The sequence below is a fragment of the Periophthalmus magnuspinnatus genome, chromosome 8 (genome assembly GCF_009829125.3).
Source record: "Periophthalmus magnuspinnatus isolate fPerMag1 chromosome 8, fPerMag1.2.pri, whole genome shotgun sequence".
In the NCBI taxonomy this organism is placed as follows: Eukaryota; Metazoa; Chordata; class Actinopteri; order Gobiiformes; family Gobiidae; genus Periophthalmus; species Periophthalmus magnuspinnatus.
Window position 1 is genome coordinate 28,597,478 of NC_047133.1, and position 22,801 is coordinate 28,620,278.

At 41.1% G+C, this 22,801-nt stretch overlaps 2 protein-coding genes across 4 annotated transcripts in view; one reads left to right on the forward strand and one right to left on the reverse strand.

The window, feature by feature from the left end:
* Window positions 1-4: 4 nt before the first annotated feature.
* prpsap2 (phosphoribosyl pyrophosphate synthetase-associated protein 2) lies at window positions 5-7,307 on the reverse strand. Of its 2 annotated transcripts, XM_033971183.2 has the most exons (11): window positions 7,208-7,307; window positions 6,177-6,340; window positions 5,037-5,089; window positions 4,591-4,657; window positions 4,122-4,294; window positions 3,131-3,246; window positions 2,808-2,863; window positions 2,075-2,223; window positions 1,621-1,691; window positions 1,397-1,543; window positions 5-1,183 (listed from the first exon to the last, which is right to left on the reverse strand). In XM_033971183.2, exons 2-11 carry the CDS (start codon window positions 6,257-6,259, stop codon window positions 1,025-1,027), a joined length of 1,074 nt encoding a protein of 357 aa, XP_033827074.1. In that variant the 5' UTR covers window positions 6,260-6,340; window positions 7,208-7,307; the 3' UTR covers window positions 5-1,024. The 2 variants fall into 2 exon arrangements, with proteins under 2 accessions (XP_033827074.1, XP_055079692.1); XM_055223717.1 differs by lacking the exons at window positions 5,037-5,089; window positions 7,208-7,307 and having other exon boundaries at window positions 12-1,183; window positions 6,177-6,314.
* Window positions 7,308-8,873: 1,566 nt separating this feature from the next.
* caskin1 (CASK interacting protein 1) overlaps window positions 8,874-22,801 on the forward strand; it is a 78,838-nt gene continuing 64,910 nt past the window's right edge. For both annotated transcript variants that reach the window (XM_055223715.1, XM_055223716.1), the window contains exon 1: window positions 8,874-9,460. In XM_055223715.1, the coding sequence (XP_055079690.1) occupies window positions 9,367-9,460 (94 nt within the window). In that variant the 5' untranslated portion in view covers window positions 8,874-9,366. The remainder of the gene's footprint in view (window positions 9,461-22,801) is intronic.

Sequence of the window (22,801 nt, forward strand, 5' to 3'; positions counted from 1 at the left end):
AATTTAGGTTAAGCATTATTGGTCTTTATTATTTATCTTCAGTGTTTAAAATAAATACAAAACATTTGAGAAACCTGATACAGCGACAAAGACCTGCTTCAGTCAAATATTGTCAAAAAAATCTAATTCTTCCAACATAGTTAAATTAGTTACCAATAATTCATCAAAAAAACTCCAAGCGCTTCAAAGTTGGTTAACTCTTAAGGAAGGAGAGATAGGAAGATGGGATAGGAGACATTTGACCCATGAAAACCTATTAATGATGGCACAAAATAAAATCATTTAAAAAAAATGGAAAATCCAGTTAAGCTTTAGCACAGGATACTTGAATATTTGCGCAGCTAAGCACTATGGCAAACACACATATGGCAAACACAAAGTATAAATTAATCTAAAGGTTTCGTAGCTTTGTAATAATTCACTGTGTTTGGTTTGTTATCTCTGAAAAAAAAGCTAGAATCAGAAAAGCAATTGTTTTTAGGTTTATAATTTTAAATGATTGGATTATGTAAAACATTGAAATATCATAACGCTTATGTATGTAATATTAAGTTTTCTTTACAGTAACACAGGTTAACCTGCTTTCTTTGCTTGTGTTCATATACTTACATTTATTTATAACAAAACTGTTGAAAATCCTCTAACAGAGCACTAAACCATTGCTTCAAAATTAAAATATAACACTTTGTTATGTTCAATGTGACCAAGCTACAACGAACTGAAGGCGTGTTATGAATATTTTTGTCCAAGGCACTGACACACTGCAGTACAATAGTAACAATATTTAACAAAGACATTCTACATTAAGAGATGAGTTACAAACATGTTAGTTATGGTAACAGAGGTAACAGTACAAAGAGGGCAGTCACTGGCTTTTATTTCAAAACTAAGACTAAACCTGTTCAGTCTAAGTGCATGTTTGAGTCTGGGATTAGCGTTAGTATGAGGTGGCGCTAGTACAACATGAGCAGTGCTGTTTGGTGATTTCTGAGGACTTCAGAGGACTGGAGTAAGTGTGTGTGTTTTAGTCATCCACGCCAATGTTGCGGAACAGGTAGGACATGGACTCTCCATTATGAATGCGGCGAATGGCCTCAGACAGGATCATACTGATGTCCACAGTCTTAATCTTTGGACACTGGAGTTTCTGTAGCTCGTGGGGGATCGTGTTGGTTACCACCACCTACTTGACAAAAGCAAATGTATCACTATTTGGTAAACTGCAAATCAAAATTATAGGGTAAATTTATATTACACTGCACACAAGTCATTGTCATTTTGTAATCAATTAAATAAGAAAAGATAAAACAATTATTTTCAACCAATTTGCAGATGTTCATTTGACAGAGTTAAGATCTAGGCTTGTGCACGAGTGGTAGTTATAGCAGAAGCTGACCTCATCTATAGCAGACTCCTCGATGAAGCGTGGTGCCTCCGAGGACAGCAGACCATGAGTGGCCATGACGTAGATTTTGTAGGCTCCCCGCTCCTTTAAAGTCTCTGCTGCAGCCACAAAACTGTCCACATCATCGATGATATCGTCCTAACACACAAACAAAAGATTAGGTGTGAAATAACTGGCCTGAGGAATGTCTAAAGAATTTAACACCCTATTCTCACCACTATGATGGCGATGCGTCCTCCTACATCCCCTACCACAGTAATGGGAGGCTTCTCTTTGGGGATCAGCACTGAAACAGATGAGACAATTCCACATAGATGACTTCTGCTCCAGTTTAATTAAGTGAATTTGATTCCAGTTATACAAATTATCAACCTGGGATCACGCTCACTGAAAGCCATCAGGAAACTATAGCAGAAATTGAATGTTTGCTAAATCCAGTTGAGAAAATCACAGACATCTTCCCTGTCCGTAAATGCACAAAGTGCATCTTTGTAGGTTTTGTATTACCAAATACTGCGGGAAATCATCTGTGCAAAACAAACTACATATAAATGCGGGCATCCCAGTGTTCCTTAGTTCCACTCAGTTAAGTCCTATGAGTGACAGTGATTGGGACAGGGACTGTACTGTGTACGTAAAACTTGTTGTGGCTTAGTGGTGGATTCTTACATGGGATCTCCATGCTGGGGTGGATGGCTCCAGTGGTTTTGACAGTGGGAGGAGAGTGTCGCCCATCCACCTGGTCCGACTCTGCATCCTGTGCTTCACCATGGATCACAGCAATGCCCAAACGCAGACGCTCAGCAAAAGACTGAGCCCTGAGTTAGAAGAACAAAACTTACAAGTTCACATAAATAAAAATGAATACAAGACAGGACAACAGGCAAAATATTCATTTTAGTCAGGATGTCTGACACTTCTAGCTAGTTATAGTTTTCACTTCTTGCTAAAAACATGAAGTGAAACAGAGAACCAGAAAATAGCTGTTCAAGCATGCGAGTAGCACACTTGAGGTCCCACAGTAAAACATGTATACATGACCCGGGTCTTCTGACAAGTCTTCCATTACAGAATTTGCAGTGTAATTTGATACATCTAAAATTGTCATGTAAAAAGTAAAGCCTCTTTGGCACCACCCAGTGGTTACTGGAAGCACACCAACAACAGATCTGAAAAAAGAATGTGATTCTCAAAGCGCTTGAGTAATGACATAGTACCTATATCCTTAATAGCGACTTCAGTAACTAAAGCCCAAAGTTTCTAAAATAAATCAACTCAAATGTGCATTTTTACAGACATGGCTGAATTGTGCATTACTATGACAAAGCCAGCAGTGATTTCATTACTAGTACAATGGAATGTCAGTATAGAAAGGGTCTATAGAGTCTGCTAATGGGTATACCTTTTGGCAGAAGCTGGGGATTTGGCCACTATCACTGCATTTCTATAGTCAGGAATCTGCAGAGGACAGAAGCATCAACTGTGAATCACATCAGTATGAATTGGGTTGTGCCTGTGTACCGTACGTTGTGCCTGTGTACCGTACGTTGTGCCTGTGTACCGTACGTTGTGCCTGTGTACCGTACGTTGTGCCTGTGTACCGTACGTTGTGCCTGTGTACCGTACGTTGTGCCTGTGTACCGTACGTTGTGCCTGTGTACCGTACGTTGTGCCTGTGTACTGTAAATTTGTTTTGTGTGTGGATGTAAGGAGAAGCTCTCGTACTTCCTCTTGGATGTACTGCAGCAGGAAGGGTGATGCTCTCAGATTGTCCACTGGAATGTTGAAAAAGCCCTGGATTTCTTTCTGATGGAGGTCCATGGTGATCAGGTGCGTCAGGCCTTCAAAAACACATCATAAATTACACCACCCAGGCTTACTGCTACTCAGGGAAAAATTAAAGATTATGTAATAAACTCAATATTTCAAGTCAACAAAGCAAGGGCAAAGTACTGGTGGGACGTGTAAACTTGACATAAAGAGTTAGCAAAAAAGATAGCAGATGGTATCTGGGATAATGTCCATTCAGTTCGACAGACAGCATTTGTTTATGTGTGCAACTGATTATCATTATGACATTTATACAGTACTGGCATTCCAGTGGACGAAAGAGATCATTTAGTTGATGCTACAGGGAGACAGTATTTCACATAAGCTTGATGTCTTATATTCATCAAAAATACCTTATACTACAAACTACAAGAGAGATCAAGTTATCAAGTCATTCTGAGAAATGGGACAGGTTTTGTTTGGGGTTTTTTTTGTTTCAACCATGTAAATGTTTACATTTGTAAGCATTTCCATGTTCATTCTTAATGTTATACCTTAGGGGTGGGCAAAAAAATATTACAATTATCTTGGTGCCAGATCACAATTTATATTTTGTCTTATTCATGTACATTCTACATCTACATTGCCTTTAAAAAAAAAAAAAAAAAAAAAAGGTTAAAGTCACGTGCATCTTCTGAAAGTTCACATTTATTGTGATAGGTTAAATCCACAAAATTGAGCAGCTGCATTAAATAGAGAAAAAGCAAAGCACAAAAGGATTATATAATGACCAAAACCAGATCATCATAGGGATGAGATCGCAGTTCCATTTTTATTGCCATATTGCCCACCCCCATTATGTCAGATTTTTTTCCTTTTTTTTTGTCATTAAACCAATGACGGAACAAAGTTTACCATTAAAAAAAGAAAAAAAAATGTTAGTCACCTGCTTTACACATCATGGAGGCGATGAGCTTGGACACGATGGAGCCCCTCTTCCTCATCTTGCACTGCTTGCTGTAGGGGAAGTAGGGAAGCACTCCAGTGATGCTGCGGGCACAGGACGTCCGACACGCATACACCATGATCAGCATCTCCATTATGGTGGTGTTCACATCCCTGACATAAACATAAAGCAGAGGGGTTTAAAAAGGTACTATACCCGACAACACCTCAAAATACACACAACAAAAACTATACTAAGGACCAGCGAATTAACTGTTCCAACCCCTCTTTTCAAAAATAGATGGACATCTCGCCAAGCACTGGAACTATTCATCATTTAACCTAATCCATTTATACTGGCATATCTCTTGAATAAATAGCCTCTTAAAAAAAACTAAAAAAAAACTTTTCATCAAGGAAAAGGTTGAACTCCACCAACTCAAAGAACTGTTCAAATTGTGTGCACTTACTTGGACACAGTTTGGATCACAAACACATCTTTTCCTCGCACAGACTCCTGGATCTGGACCCGCGTCTCTATGGAAACAAACAAACAGAAGTGAGTGGAGGAGCAAGTGCACAGACACTTTCTGTAGCTCACTGTAGAAACACAAAAGGCAAAAGTGGGGTCATTAGAGCAACACTGGCTCTGTTTTGTTGGTCTCAGAATTCTGGAATGAGACATAGTGGTGAAGGCAACATTCCACAACAAAGCCTCCCACAAACTAGGAAAGAACACAAATGCCTTGAGGTCAAGTCAAAGGATCAACTAATGTTATCACAGACAGACCAGACCAAACATACAGTCTAATATTACACACTAAAGTAAGTAATACTTAGTTTAGTAATAATCTAAAGGAAACTAATGACAAACTCAGGGGTGTTCTAGTGAAACATTGGTTTCAGAGCACCTCACCTCTGTTGGCCTCCTGGTAGACCTGCACCTTGCCCAGTTCCACCCCTAACCGCCTGAGGAGAGGACATACTGTTAGCTCCAATTACAATACTACTCACACCTTTAAAATTTTGGCATTTGCACAGTTAAATGTACAACGTTTAAGATGGCAAGTACATTTTATTGACATAGGGCAGCTAAGATCATTTGAAAAATGTACATGTTTGTGGCCCATGGGCTTTAATTGATCTGACAGCACAGCAGAGAATGAAGGTGAGAAAGAGATATTCAGCTAATTGTTTTCCCCTCTTTTTATATCTGAAACTAAAGCAACATCAGTTATTCATTTAAGTGTCCAGGGACTTTAAAAATGCAATTGTTATTAAAATAAAAAGCAGATAATTACAGCTAATGAGTCTAAGTAGATCCACGGAGGATGTTTTCATCATACAGCCTTCATGTTAAAAGCTCTCTCCCAAACCTTACAACACTCAATCATTCATATCAACAAGTTAAAGACTTTGATAAAAAGCTCAGTTCTGATAAAATTAAGTTGTTTTGTAAATTTATTGTTCACCTAAGACCACCATATGTGATACTGATAGTGATGCTTGACACTCTTGGCAATTATGCACAAGTAAAATTAATTCTTAAAATAAATTAATATCATCCAATTGTGCAGAGTAGTTTTCTCCTTACCCGTTTTGTGTTCCGGGTAGGATATGCAAATCGATGTGTAATCTCTGAAGTCACACTGTTGTACCATAAACATTAACAGAGAAAAGTACAGCAAGTACAGTCTAAAACATAAGATTAGGGACTTACTTTATTCTTTAAAAAATTGTGTCATTAAGTTAAATGAAAATCCTCTTATTGTGTTTCTATGAAAAAATTCAACATTAGTAGAGGGCATCATGAATTGAAAGCTGCCAATTACATGAAAAAGAATTACCATTCAAAAAATATAAATCACCATTTTTCACAGGAAGTTGGCCCTTGCTGTGATACCAATGCTTTGATGATGCAGTAGTGTAAACAAACCGACCTTGTTATTTCAGACATATTCTTCTTACACTGAGGCTGCCATTTTACACTGCCATGTGTACAGTGTCATACTAGCACCAAAGTATGTCTTTGTATGAGAAAGGAAGAGGTACTCACTCAGATATCCTTTTTCCCAGCTCGCGGCTCGATGGGTGCGAGTTGGCAGTGAAGATGACCAGGCCTCCCTTGGTGTGGTTCATGTCTGCGGGGTGTCGGCCGCTGCTGCTCTCCCCACACTCAGGCAGTGGATCCCTGGGCACCCACGCTGCGCTGAGCCCTTCCTGCAGTCCCGAGAGGGGGACAAGGGCAGAGGAGAAGAGACGTGACAACTTACACCGAGCACTCAGGGGAAATAGGAAACAATGTTAGCACTTTAGATGCACTTAGACAAGCGTACTGCAAGAAAACTGAACTACTTTAATGAAAAGTATAACTTCCTCAAAAGTTTTCAGAAAACAATTTTAAACGTTAAAAATTGTAGTAATGGTAGAGTAGCATACATCTAAACATCATTCATTTTATTTGTGCACTAGAAGCAATGACTATGAAATGGCTTTAATAAAACAGACACCATACACAATACTCATAAAAACGTATCACATTTAAACCAAACAAAGGGCTGAATTAGGGTAACTTGCGAGATTTAAAATATACTAAAACATTCATATTTATTATTATCTGTACCGATTTATTCCCTGAAAGCGTTTGAGCCTTTTAAAAGTTAATCTTGCATGTAGATTTTATGCAGTAGTCACGACATTAGCTTGGTGTGTTGCTAAGCTAGCAGTCAAGGTAAAGCACATGAGTATCGCCTCCACAAGCAGAGCAACAACTGAGTGTGGTAGCCTGGATGTTTCTCTGGAAAATGTGTGTACATAAATGATATATATATATTATAAATGCCGGTCTATTGGCTACATAAGACAAAATGACTCATCTGTCTAGATTAGAGCCATGCAGACTGTAACAACATGGGATAGCTCTGGCTAACGGGACTAACGCGAGAGAGGACGCATGGAATAAGCCCAGACAAAGCTCTCCAATCTCCCGAGCCATGTCGCAGCCAAAATACAACGATCAATTATGTATAACAGATAAAACACAGATGCTGACAGCTAAAGGTTTCACGGGAAAATAAAAACACTTACCAGTTTGTGTCAGGTCTCGTTTTAACCAGCGCTCTGTTGTAATTTGTGCCTCCTGCTCTTAACCTGTTCCCCAAGTGAGGCTTTGGGCGGGGCCACGTTTGATTGACGTACACCTCGACCACTCACAGTAAAGAACAGAGCATGGGCGTGGCTTGAGATGTTAACATGGGTATACGCGAGCAATAACAAGCAAATAGATAGAAGTAAATAAAGAAAAAAACACAAAAAAAAAACCACACAAAAAAAACTTCTTTCCTCGAGAACATCCTGATTAACTATAGCGCTGCATATCAGGCCATGGAAATAATAGGCTATAAATGGTAGAGTAAATCTGAATAAAATAAAGCAATATTACGCTATACTGTTGTGGAAAATTAATAATAAATGGTAACAAATAGCCTACTATGATCATGCTTTGGCTAAATTCCCTCCTAAAGGTTTGGGGCCATGATGGCGTGCAACGTGCAATAGCTGGCCACAAGGGGTCAGTGTTATAATGTGTACGTTACACATCCATTGGTACACACGTTACACGAATTACAATTCTAGCCAATGCCTAAAATAGAAACTCTACTGACTACTTTCATACTTTTTCAACAAGCCCAACTACCTTTACTCTAGAAGCCTAAAGGGGTTTAAGAAACAGGCAAATCTGTTTGGCCTACAGAGTAGACTATTACATGTAGGCATCAAAAGTACTTATATACCCCCTTAGTACCCCTGATAGCCTACTGATTTGATCTTCTGAGCAGGTCTACAACTTCCTGATGATGCATTCATACTTTTTTATTCTACAGCTCAGGGCCAGAGCTGCCTGAATGCGCGTCAAACAAACAGGCATTTAAAAATACCTCCAGTATCTCAGTGGCATATGGGCTACTCTTTAGTGTTCTTACATAACTGATGTGTGGAGGAGGACGGACCGCATCCAGCACTCCACCGCCTACACATGGAGTGAGACTGCAACGAAAAGTCAAGGTCTACCACTCTGTTCCGACACGTGATATCTGACCAATGGTTAAAGTTTGTCAGGATCAAACTGTAAACTCCTCAAATGCATTATGATAGGATACACTTCATCTGGAGACGCGAAGAGTTTACTTAACTCATTATGAATGATAGCTGAAAACATCATGAACTCAAACATCACGACTACAATATGACCAGGAATGATACATATGAATATTATTTTAAACTTAGGCCTACACTTAGCAAATCCCCTCACAGAACTCACTTCCCTAGAGTTATTTTTTTCCATTTTGCCCAGGAAGTGCATATTGAAATAGGCCTACGTAAGATTAATTTTCCATCTTTTCAGGAAGCTCTATGCAATCTAAATTGTATAACTTCCATTGAAAGAGGAGCTCTTACATTGTTTTCACTTGATACAACAGATCATTATCTGATTTAGCTCTTTAGAGTGGATGACAGTCAATATTCTGTAATGAATGTGAGTTCAAAATGATCGCACTTGGAGAAGAGCATTGCTCTGTACACCTTGGAGCAAGAGAAGAGCAGCACCATGGAAACCACTGGAGAAAAGAGGGGCGGGGGTAGCTCATGGCACGCCCCCGAGCTGCAGTACGAGCAGTAGCACCGCGCGCCCGAGACAGCTGGAGGGCGCGCGCCTGTGCACGTGCACCATCACTCTGTGCTCGCCCCCGCCCCCACGCGGACACTGATTACCACATCCAGCGCCCGAGCGCCTATGAGGAGCACCGCACGCGGAGATGGCTGCAGCTGGATGTGTTTACGACGCAGAGCACGAGAGCTCCAGTGTCTGCGTGGCCGCTTTTTGAAGCCGCCTTTGGACCTGGACTATAGGAGGTCTACACTGGGTCTTAATCAAAACCAAATCGGGACTACACCACCGTAATACGGTGCTTGGCGCGGGTTTATCTGTGACGAACCGCTGCTGCAGCGGACTGCGAGAGTCTTCTTTTGCGTAAAGAAGCGTCTAGTCCCTGAGCAAAACCAGAGAGCATCATCTCCATACGTCCCTGCACGATCTTGTGCCATCACCCCTCAACTGGACTAGCACGGCAGGACTGGGCACAGGGGAGGTGGGATTCGGCCGGGGCGGGCGCACCCTTCAGAGGCCGGGCTGTGCGCGGCGGTGGCGGAGGATGCTGCGGGAGTAGAGAGGCTCTGAGCGGACCATGGGGAAGGACCAGGAACTGCTGCAGGCGGTGAAGACCGAGGACCTGCTCACGGTGCAGAAGCTGCTGCAGAGGCCTCGGCCCGGAAAAGCAAGTAAGGCATCCCCTTTAGTGCATACCGGCGCATCTGAGCATTGAGGATAGGCTCAGGTCCTACCCCGCTGCTACTCGGATCAGGCCTGGTACATGTGTGATGGAGATGTGATGGAGACTTGACGAAGGTGGAGGGGAGGGCGGGTGTAGCACAGATTGAGGTGATTGGAGATTGACAGACCGTGAAGACCCCAGCCCTGTGCACTGCAGCAGAGGCAGGTTCGACTCCGTCCATTGAGTTACACAGATGTGTGGGTATGGGTGGTTCATGGCGCGTTTCATTTCCACAGCCCACTCCAGTGTGTGGGCAGCGGGCGCAGAGAGAGCACTGTGCGGTGGCCTGTCTAGTTTTCTCATGATAGATCTCGGGCTGGCTGCAGGAATTCCCATCCTTTCTGCATTCACCCGTCCATTTGAATCCGATGATCACAATTTGTCTGCCGGTTTCCTTACGGAAAAGCTACATTGTGCGCAAAAGTGTACTGTGACTTGCATAGCGTATGCGTGCATTCCATCACAGGTGTTTTCAGTCCTTGTCGAGAATAAGTGGGCGGGTCTACTATACTTCCTTTTGATGAAATCCCTCATAGAACATTTACATCAGGAGCTAGTCACCTGCTGCCAAAGTCTTAGGGCTGTAGGTGTGATTGACAGCTGCTTTGCCCCTATCACTGATTATGAGTATGTTTGTCATTTGGGAAAATTTGTGTTTTTCAGATCTACCCTCAGAATGCATTTCTGTTTTGTAGGATTCCCATGGTCCATATAGGCTTAGGAATTAGCAAGGGGTTAACATTGCCTTGCTGTCAGCTATTAAAATCCAGTATGTAGAGGCTGTACTGGAAACCCTTTGGATTAAAACTTGTTTGCTTCTGTCATAAAACGCATTCAACCAGGTGGGGTCAAAAATGATCTTCTACAATACCCTGGGGGACAATAACAGCCCGTAGCTCGTGATGCAGTGAGTTAGCTTATAGCCTGCTCTGCGTAAATCTTCTGAAAAGCCCCACAATTGCAAGACAATTTGCTAAACAGTGGATAATGGCTGTTTTCAGTAAAAAAAAAAAAAACAGTCTGGACCTAGGTAGAATACACAGAATGATGGTTGTCCAGGGACTGCAGATGGAAAGTAGCAGTAGCTAAATCTGGTACAAATCATCATTTCTTTTGTAAGATTAATGAGTTTGTACATGGCCCCTGACAAATAAATAATAAAGAAAGAAAGAAAGAAAGTATATCGTCTTATTGATTATGCTATGCTAGTGTCCTCACATCAACTTGTACTGCATGTGTCCCTGGGCTATAGTGTTACCATTTAATTAGACTACATGCTGAAGTTCTATGCACCAAAATGTCTTGATTTAAAGGTCTATCAATGTAAATAATAGTTATCGGGAAATGCTTGAGTACTATGTATTTTAAAGCTGAAAACTTAAAGCAAAACAATTGAATGAATCAATTTGAATGATTTGTACAATAGCATATTTTAACGTTGAAAAATAGCAATTCAACCTAAATAAGCTTGATCACAAATTCTGGATCATTATGCATAAATACTATAAAAGATATGCTTGTCTCTATTGAGCTTGGAATGTTTCATATCGTATCATTTCATAACGTATCCAGGTCAGGTCTGTGGCGAGGTGACCCCATTCACATGCATGTTTCCAAATGTATTTTTGAGCAATAAAACACATGTAATTGCAAGACAGATTATTAAATGTGACACTAGGGATCATTTCTGGCAATGCAATAACATCTCTGTGGAGACAAGCAGGTGGCATACCCTTTGCTAGAAAAAATATTACTCTAAAGAAATAGTAGCAAAAATACCTCATATCTGAAGTTATGCATGTTATAATAAGTACAAGAGACAGTTTACTGTAGCTTTATAGAAGCTCATTGCATTCATCCTCTTATTGCACATCTATAAAAGCATACCCCTATATAGTAAGATGTAGCCTTTGATTTAATACATCAGTTTAAGAGTCTAATGTGGACCATCATCACTCCTCGATGAACCCTTAATCATTGCTCATCACTGGAACATTTTATGGCTGTGCTGTAACTTGACTGCTGCCTCATCCGGCCAAGTGTGAACGTCAGAATTCTGGCCACGACCCCATAGTGCAGTTTTTGTCCCATTCACCACTCCGTCTCTCCGGGCATTTTATCATGTTCATAGTTGACAGTTCGCCCAAGCCCTGCCGAGGCCCATCAAGTGGCACTGTTTAGCATGCCGTGTGAAATTTCAGACACAGCAGAGAGGAGCTGAGAAGAGCTCTGCCTCAAATTAAGAGACATACAGAAAAGGTGTAGGTGGAAAATACATAGTACTACACTACACCAGTCAAGTATTATTAACAGCAACATTTTAATACATGCCATTTTTTAGACTTTGCAACTCCATTCAGAATCACTAGTTTCTGAGGAGCAATCACTCGTAACTTGCAGTTCAGATTTATGTAAAGAAATAGCTGTCACTTAGAGTTCAGGTCTTTTACAGTCTGTACCACTGTATGTATGTGGTTAATAAGTGATAATTCCAATTGAGATTTTAAGATTAAGAATATTTTAGGCTCACTCAGAATCAGTGGGGTCAATTGAAATCTTAAGGCTGGACTCGCAACCTGGACTTACTTGGACTTCACTCATGGACTTAACCTTAACCCACATTTAAGACCATATGACTTGGACTCCTAAGACAACTTGAGTGACCTAAACTCGTTAAATGATTGACAATAAATTACAAACTGACAAATGTTATGAAAATGAAATCCTAATGAACAACAATTTCATCTATGAACTTAATCAATTCCTTTCAAAATATTTCCTTAAAACTTCAGAAGTGAACATGGCAGGGAGGGCAGTCCCAGGAGGAGTCCCAGACAAACAGCAGCTCGCTAACTGTAGAACAGTGTTTGTCATGTAGCATTAAGCACAGCTCCCCTTTAAAGTGTGTGTAGTGTTAAACCTGCTTCAGTGCAACAGGCCTTTGAAAGACCTGAACCAATTCACTTTGCACTTTAAACTAAAGGCCAACATCTGGCACATCTGGACCAACTTCAGCAGTTTGCTGTTAGCTCTCTATGGTTCTTTTCATGTTTTATGTGACCCCATGCTTTTTGTTAGCCTGGTGAGCTTGCATTTGAACCTGAATTGTGTCAAGTGGTTTGTAAATGTGTGGCAGTGGATCAGTAGCTAGAGCATTTACCCACAAACCCAAAGGTCAGCAGTTTCATCCTAGCTCTGACCGGTCCATACTGGTGTGTCTTTGGGCAAGACACTTCACCCACATTGTCGATATGAATGTGGTGTGAGCAGGAGAGAATGTTGTGGAAGTGGCCAGTGGTGCAGATTGGCAGCCTCCTTTCTGTTGATCACAGGGCAGTTGGAGATTACCATGGGCTGTGTGTTATGAATGAATAGGGTTATGCAATATAAAGCATCTATGGGAGTCTAAACAGTACAACAAAGGTCATTATAAAGAAATGAACGCGCTGATTCTACTGACTTGTCTACACAACACAAGCCTCTATACAACAAATGACTAATGCAATGCTACCTTACAGTAAAAACTTAAGTGTGACATTTTCCTTGGTTTCTGTTTCCTAGAATCAGACACAATCAATTTACTGAAGTGTGTCTATTCCACAGACAAACAGGGAAACCAGTTACACGTGTGTGATACCGGCTGACAACCAGCTAACAATAGGCTCTATCATGCTAATTGATGTATACAATATACATTTAATTGATTGATTTTTTAACAATATTGTGCATTTAGAATAGTTTTTGTCATTTAAATCTGTGGCTGGGTTATTGCGTAAGTGGAATAAATTAGTTGCAATATTATCGTTTATCAAATTTGTTATCCTGCTACCATCTGCCCCACGTGCAACCACTTTCTCGACTGTTCTTCTTGTGCTCCGTTAACATCCACACTGTGAGATTGTGTGCACGGCTGTTTGTGTTGCGTCAGTAAAACGCTGAGCCTGTGGCGCTGTGCTGTCGTCCCTTTTCAGCGCTGAGTGCTTTGCCTGCCAGATACAGCGCTGGATATACATTTGGCTGTCCGTCCAACTGTCTCCCTCTCTCCATCTCCACTACGCAGCACATGATTGCATCCACACCACTGCACATCGACAAAGGGGCAGGCAAGCAGAGGATGCTCACACACTTAGCATTGACTAACAAGACTGTATCTAAGAATATTCTGAAAACTATAAATCTTGTCTGTTTAAATTACTACTTCAGAGACTGCTGGGACTTTAGATTACACTGGCTGGGACCTCAATTGTTCCTGTTGTGCTGAAGTTACAATATAACAATAGTGTTTTAGCAAGTGTATTGTCTTTCTTGCCATATTCCATAAATATCAGATTAATAACAGGGCTGCACAATGTTGGGAAAAATGTATTGCATGTTACAAAAAGTATTGCAATTGCATTTTGCAATATATGTATTAGGATTATGTTCAGAATGCTGCAGGAGTATGAACATTTGAGAGAAGCAGTGGACATTCTGTTATGTAAATAACTGCTGCCTTTATGATTATAATTGCGACAACGTCATTTTGACTTTCAATTCCAATATATTGTGTGGCCTAGATCAGACATGGGCAAACTACAGCCCGGGAGCCACACACGGCTCTTTGGGTTTATTAATTTGGCCCACCAAATGTGACCAAATTATATTAAAATAGGTAAGGGTACACCTTGTTCAAAGTTTTTCTGCTCAGTTTATTTAACAGAAATTTAATAAATGAATTATTAATTTGATTAATGGATTTGGAAAATAATTTGTACAATGAGCCTTACATATTCATGCTTTGCTACATGTCACAGGCCAAATCTCTAATGTAATATATACATATATATATCCTGGCCTGGCTCCTCTGTCAAATTTTAGAACCCATTGTGGCCCATATGTCAAAAAGTTTGCCCACCCCTGGCCTAGATAATAGATTACCTGTGCTGTGTCTGTATCTAAACACGAAAGAGCCACCACCTTTATGTCGCTGAACTTTGCAATCAATTTGCAAAATAATTGTAAATTGCAGCCTCAAAAGAAATAAGAAAGATACTAAGTGTTTGCCTGTTGAATGAAACCTAAGATGAACCATTTGTACGCTGATACCATAGACTGTATAAAGAATTTGACTAAAGGAGTGTGACGTCACCCACAGCGTTTGGCTCCAATCAGATGACGCTCATCAAGGCTAATTACAGTTACAGGGAGCCGAAGGAAGAGCAACCTCGGGGAAAGAATGTGCTTAATTTGTCTGTTATTAATGTTCATATATTGAGTTACAGAAACAATCACAAAATAAAAATACCAGGATCATGTAGCATGGGTTAATACGAACATTTTAGGACCAAAATGACGAGCCTGACAGCAGCAGAGAGAGGGACAACAGTTTCTCAATACAAAGTGAATCGAAGCCAGAGTCGAAAGCATGCTCCAGCTCACTTCCTATTTGGAACACTGTCTGACATGAAATCAGACTAAACATTTCCTGTTTTAGGTCAGTTAGGGTATATTATTATATTAATATTCTTTGGGAGAATTTTTCATGACTTTCCTCAAAGTCAGAAGTGTACGTACATTTCATTAGTATTTGGTATCATTGCCATTAAATTGTATGACTTGGGTCACATATATTGGATATCGTTCCACAAGCTCACAATAGTTAACAGGAATTTTGGCCCTTTTCTCCTGACAGAACTGGTGTAACTGAGCCAAGTTTGTAGGCCACCTTGCTTGCATAGGCCTGCCCATACATTTTCAATAGATAGACTGAGATCAGGGCTTTATCATGGATACTCCAAAACATTGACTTTGTTATTCTTAAGCCACTTTGTAACCGGTGTGGCAGTATGCTTCAGGCCATTGTCCATTTGGAAGACCCATTTGCTCCCAAGCTTTAACTTTCTGGCTGATGTCTTGAGATGCTGCTTTGATATTTCTACCTAATATTCTTTCCACATGATGCCATCTATTTTATGAAGTGCACCAGTCCCTCCTGCTATGGATCAGACCTGGACGACTGAGAGATTACACAGACACCCTTCTGCAGCAAAACAACCCCACAACATGATGCTGCCACCCCCGTATTTCACAGTTGGGATGGTGTTCTCAAGCTTGCAAACTTCACCATTTTTCCTCCAAACGTAAAAATGCTCATTATGGCCAATTTCATTCTAGTTTCATCAGACCACAGGAAATGTCTCCAAAATTTAAGGTCTTTGTCTCTGTGTGCATTTGCGAACTGTAACCTGGCTTTTTAAATGTTTTTATTGGAGTAATGGCTTCTTCCTGGCCCATGTCGGTACAGTCCCTGTGGATATTGACACACTCTTACCAGCTTCACAGCTTCAGCAGCATCTTCACAAGGTCTTTTGCATTTGTTCTTGGGTTGATCTACACATTTCACACAAAAGCACGTTCATCTCTGGGACACAGAACCCGACTCCTTCCTGAGCGGTATGATGACTGAACATTCCCATGGTGTATATACTTGTGTATTATTGTTTGAACAGATGAACGTGGCACCTTCTGGCATCTGCAAATTGCACCCAAGGATGAACCAGACTTACGGAAGTTCACAATTCTCTTCCTCACAAAGACATGGCATCATCATCTGGGTGTTACTAAATTGTTTAAATGCCTAGCAGTTTTACGGTATGTAAACTTCTGAAGAAAGTAATGAAAATTTGTCCAAAAACAGCATATGTGTCTTTTTATATAGTGTATGTAAACGTCTGGTTTCAACCGTACAGTCTATAGTTGACGCCAATTCTCACTTGAAAACTTGTTTACAACATTACAAATATTAAAACTATAAATTAACCATTATTAACTTTGTTATGCTGTGAATTCTGAGAACTTCATGGGCCATGACTCAGTAGTGTTCAGTCACATTTAGACCATTATTTAGCAATATTGTGCAGTACAAATTGCCATATTTAAAAAGCATATTGTGAATCTCTCATAATCAAATCTGTTTAAAGTGGTTAATATTGATGTCATTGATTGCTACAGCTGAAGCAAATACACTGAAGCTTATTGATTGCACTCTCCATCTTGAAAAGTCCAGGTCATATTAGAAATGATAATACTGAAAGACGCTCCGCTGCATTTTCTCCAAAACATCATCAGTCACTGGCTCGGGCCCACTGCTGCCGAATGCTCTATGACTGAATTACAACACACAGACGGATGGAGACTGGCGCTTTGAGGGAGAAGAGGTTACAGAAAGAAATGACATTGAAGAAGAGTGGAGAGGACACGATAAAAGACAGAATACAGGGATAGCATAAATGTGAAGCAAATTATTCACAAGAAGTAGCATTAACACAGGACCTAGCTGTAAGTCAAATAGCTGATGCAAAATGTAACGTGGTGTAAAAGTTGAAAAAAGAATGAGAGGTGTGGAAGGTGGATGCTAACAGGAAGTGGATGAGAGCAGAGGAGTTGCAGAGGTGATAATGAGAAGAGCAGCACACACCATTATAGCAGATGTAACAGTTTTTCAGATTCAAGACTCTACAGCAGTGGTTCTTAACCTGGGTTCGATTGAACCCTAGGGGTTAGGTGAGTCAGACTCAGGGTTTCGGCGGAGGTCAAAACACGCACCCGACTCATATGATTCACGGACTGCGAGCGTCTCCAGATTCTGGCCGTGTCCCAGTTCGACAACTGCACCCTTTGATGTGCCTATCGAAGTACCCGCCCAACTTAAATGAACCATTCGAACGGCATAAAACATAAAACGACATAAAAACAAAGAAAAGGAACAGACTTTGCTGTGAAAATGACATGAGAGTGGCCAAGGTGAAGCCATGCATTTCTGACCTGGTCTCTCAAAGGCAACAGCAGAAGTCACACTGATTTGCAGTAAATATTCATTATTATTCTTGCCTGATGGAAATTATGTGATGGGTGTGTGTTAAAATGTTAAAAATAATAAATAGCATAAATACAATAAGTTCATTATTGCAATACATAAGATTAAAAATTTAAATAATTTCAGTGTGGTAGTATTAAAAAAGGTGATGTCTTTGTAAAAAGGTGTGTATGTAATTTGTTGTGAGTTCATGCATTGAACTGGTTTTATTCTTTGAACACAGTGATGTTAATGCACGGTTCATTTTGTGCACCAGTAAAACATACATATGTCTTGAATTTGAAAAAAAAAATACATTTATTTTTCAATAAAGAAGGGTTTGGTGAATGTGCATATGAAACTGGTGGGGTTCAGTACCTCCAACAAGGTTAAGAACCACTGCTCTACAGCAACTATAAGTAAAGCTGTATTACCCTACTTTGTTATAAATGATCACAAACCTGCCCACTCATGGCTAGTCCACCCTTCTTTACTTGTTCATCTAAAAAAAATATTTTCTTAAACTTATCTGTGCCCAATAAATGTGCTAAAGGGTGTATGAGATCTATAGGGGCAAGTTTGATAGATGTAAATACCTACTCCCTCCTTCCAGTTCGAAAATCTGTTAGCATTATTGAATTTCATGTCATTTGAGATTCTTGTAACCTACGGTAACCTATAGTAGGGTGACCAGACCCAGTCCCTATTTACCCGGACAGTCCCAGTTTTGAGCTCTGTGTCCCCTGTCCCAGCAGGTTAATCCAAAACCATTGATTTGTCCCATTTTTATACAAGAAAGGTCCCAGGTGTCCCTGTTTTTGACCATTTTGATCCCCACCAAGAGTAAAGGGGTTTAGCTAAAATACAGAAAACTGTTTGAAAATGAACATAAGCCTCTGAGATTATTCACTGAGCTTTTACTCATTTGTAGAAAAACTGGTCACCTTACCTATAGCATAATAATCTTTTTCATTTACCAAGTTAGTTGCAGATAGAAAACTCAATACGAAGAAGACCTTTTGGTTCACTTTGTTAATAGTTTACAACACTCATAAATCACATAAACAAATACTATACCTCACTATACCTTTGTTTCATATTACATAATATACTGTGTCCTTTACTGTACAGATTAACACCCAGGGCAAAAAGCAGGCCTATTTAAGTCTGGGTGAAACGACCACCCACTAAAGAGATGACACCCACACCTCTATGCGTGGACTGGTACAGCATGGCACACAAGGCTGCATCATATACAGGGCATCTGAATCATAGCTCATTAGATAAAACAGGCGTTGATGGAGAATGTGCATGTGTGGGAGTGTGTGTTCTCATCAACCTGCCACAGGATTTTTTCACTCAAATTTCAGACACATAGATATTTTCCAGTGTGTATGTTTGAGCAGTTAATAAAGGCAGGAAATTGTGCGTTTTTCAGTAACACAGTTCCAACAAGGCTGTACTGTAGACATGTTCCACTCAGCACGTCAGTATAAGGCTTGGGCTTGTGAATGAACAGTGGTTGTCGCAGTGAGGTAAAGGCAGCCCTGTCAGAGGAATGTTTTATAGACACACCCTTGAACCTTGCTTTTCATATGGATCCAAATAAGATACTGGACATTGTGCTGATTGTTAAGTTGTATAAAAACCCTGACAATGCTTAAGTTCTTGTTAAGAAGAAGGGGGAAAAGTGGACTTAGAAGTGTACATGTGAATGGTCTCCAGCCACAAGGGGTCAGCAAACAAACAAATTATTACTTTTATTCTCCCATGCTAAGGTTTAGGGCTGTAAATTGATTAATCAGTCGATTTTGTCTTAGGCAACTAAAATCAATAATATTCAACAAATAATTTTATTAAGATTATAAGAATTTATATTAAGCAACAGCAGAAAGGAGATGTTAGTACGTGAATTAGTTAGCTGAAGATGCAGTATTGTGTGGTATTTATACGTAAAAAGGCAGGTTAAACTCATGAGTTATACATTTTATTTCCATCCATCCATATTCTTCCGCTTATCCGAGGCCGGGTCGCAGGCACAGCAGTCTAAGCAGAGACTCCCAGACTTCCCTCACCCCAGACACATCCTGCAGCTCCTCCGGTGGGACCTCAAGGCATTCCCAGGCCAGCCGAGAAACAAAGTCCTTCCAGCGTGTCCTGGGTCATCTCCCTTGGGAGGCATCCAGGAGGCATCCTGAACAGATGCCTGAGCCACTTCATCTGGCTCCTCTCAACGTGCAGGAGCAGTGGCTCTACTCCAAGCTCGTCCTGTGTGACTGAGGCCCTCACCAGCCACCCTGCGCAGGAAGTCCATTTCTGCCCCTTATATCTTGTCATTACCCAAACCTCATGACCATAGGTGAGGGTAGGAACATAGAACAACCGGTAAATCAAGAGCTTTGCCTTTCGACTCAGCTGCTTTTTACCACAACTGTCCGATACAGTGACCATATCACTACAGACGCTGCACTGATCCGCTTGTCAATCTCACGCTCCATTCGTCCCTCACTCGTGAACAAGACCCTGAGATACTTGAACTCCTCCACTTGAGGCAGAGACTCACCACCCACCTGAAGAGCCACCTTTTTCCGGTCGAGAACCATGGCCTCGGAGATTTGAAGGAGCTGATTCTCATCCTAGCCTCTTTATCCTTGGCTGCAAACTGCCCCAGTGCTTGCTGAAAGTCCTGGCTCGAAGAAGCCATCAGGACAGCATCATCTGCAAACAGCAGTGATGAGATCCTGTGGTTCCCAAACCGTACCCCCTCCAGCCCCTGACTGCCCTTAGAAATTCTGTCCATAAATACAAAGAACAGAACCGGTGACAAAGGGCAGCCCTGGCGGAGTCCAACATGCACTGGGAACAGGTCTGACTTACTGCCGGCAATGCGAACACAGCTCCTGCTCCAGTCATACAGGGACTGGACAGCCCTTAGCAAAGGGCCCCAGACCCCGTACTCCCGGAGCACTCCCCAAAAGACACCACGAGGGACACGGTCAAATGCCTTCTCCAGATCCACAAAACACATGTGGATTGCTTGGGCAAACTCACATGAACCCTCGATCACCAGATGTAGAGTATAGAGCTGGTCCAGTGCTCCGCGACCAGGAGGAAAACTGCATTGCTCCTCCTGAATCTGAGGTTTGACTAATGGAGGGATTCGCCTCTTCAGTACCCTGGAATAGACCTTACCGGAAAGACTGAGAAGTGTGATTCCCCTGTAATTGGAACACACCATCCGGTCCCCCCTTCTTACACAGAGGGACCACCCTCTGTCCCCGACGGTGCTGGTGTTTGTTAAGGACAAACTGTGGCTAGCACAGAGGTCCAATAACAGAGCACCGCTCAGGTTCAGATTGGGGAGGCCGTTCTTCCCGATCACGTCCCTCCAGGTGTCACTGTCATTACCCACATGGGCATTGAAGTCTTTCAGGAGAGGTGGTCAGTGCACTCTAGTACTAGTGCACTGTCGGTGCACTAGCCTAGAAGACCGGGTATTCTGCACTACTGTTTGACCCGTAGGCAGACACAACAGTGAGAGACCTGTCCCCAACTCGAAGGCGCAGGGACGTGACCCTCTCACTCATCGGGGTGAACTCCAACATGAGCTATCGGGCGATAAGTAAGCCCACACCAGCTCGCTATTTGTCTTTATATAAATATATTATCCCTCATTTACTAACATGGAGGTGAAAAGGATGCATATTTTGGTGTATATCTGTGCACATGGCAGAGGGCGTGTGGCTCCTATGAGTTCGAGGAGAAGTGGTGTTAAGTGCCTCAGAGCTGCTCAGAAAAAGATATAATGAACCAGACCAGATCTTTGCCCCAGTCTGTTTGCTTGGTCTACCTTAGAACCAGCAAACAAGCAAACAGCTTATGATTGCCAAACTTCAAAAACTTCATTAAACTGCATTTTGGCTCAATGTTTTGTTCGTACACCAAATATACACACTGGTTTGTTGAACGGAATTTTTCTCAATGAGGGTCATTGTTTCTTTGTACTTTGCAGTGCAGTTTGTGTCAGATATGCAGTTATAGTTTTGAGTAGAGATACACTAATCCAGCTTTTCAGTTACTACAGCTTTACATATCTGCCCATATCTGATATCAATAGTTACCAATACAAGGACCAATAATAGCATTTTTTCCTTTAAAATAAAATAAGACTAAACCAATCCAACTGTGTAATCTAGCTGTTATTTATCCCTCAAGTAGCTACAGAACAACTTTGTATAAATAAAAGTTCAAACATTGTGAGACTTTCTGGGCCAACTATGACCAATAAAGATTTATTACATCAATTTAAATGGGCAAGCAGGATATTGGCAGAACAGATATTTTGAAGCCAACATCCAATCCAGCTAAATTTTCAGTATTGGCACTGATATCCGATACCGGTAACGATGGCTGCATCCCTTCTTTTGAGAGCTTTTGTCACACCCTCTTTTTAGTCGACCAAGAATTTGTTTAGCCGACTACAGCCCTACTAAGGTCGTTAACTCTATGTGCACAGCATCTAACCCAGAACTGCATTACCTGGGACTATATATCAAGGCTGTTTTATTGCAAGGCTATGTGATAGATTCTTGGCATGTGAGCTGAACCTATATGCTCAGTTAAAACAAGAGCATGTTTCAGGGTAATGGGAACAAATGTGCACATTTTCAGTAACTTTAAGCAGCTTGGGTGTTAATTTAACCATTAAAATAACCTTCTCGTTGTTACTTCTCACCTGTAGTTAGATGTTCAAAACAATTTCAGTGTTGTTCCTAGACACATATATCAATGTAAATGAATGTAATGTCATGCCCATATGTAAAGTAAATCCCACAGTGCATGAGAGCTTCCTGGAGCTGAGGCCATCTGGACATACATGTGCAGTTTGTGTCTGTGTGTGTGCATACAGCAGCTCAGCAGATGCTAGTGTTGGACTGGTGCCACACAGATGTGCATTTACACCAGGGGTCTGATCCACTACCTGACCTCCTGCATCATCTTAGGAGCCATATGAATATGTATTAACTGCTGAGCAACTAAGCTTACATAAGAATTCTATAGGATGTTGCTATAGGGCTAAGGATTTGGCAGGGTTGCCAGATTTTCAAAGAGTGACAAGCAACCAAAAATAGTCTAAAACATGCCCCAAACCCAAAAAGAAGCAACTAGTAGAAGGTTGTGTGCCGCTGCTGAACAATCACATCTTCAGCATCATTAACAGCTTTCAAAGATTATGTGCTGTGTTTCATTCATTCACTTATTAACCCAGACAAGCTAAACAATCACATACTTCAGTCTCTATAAAGAAGCAGACTTGGCAACTGTGGTCTTTGTCAACTAACTTAACCCTCAACTCTCAAACTATATGCTTTCTCTGAGGGTTGTTTTCATTAAGTTAACAAAAAGTAGTTTCAGCTGTTGTAAGTGCCTTATAGCCTAATGAAAAATACACTT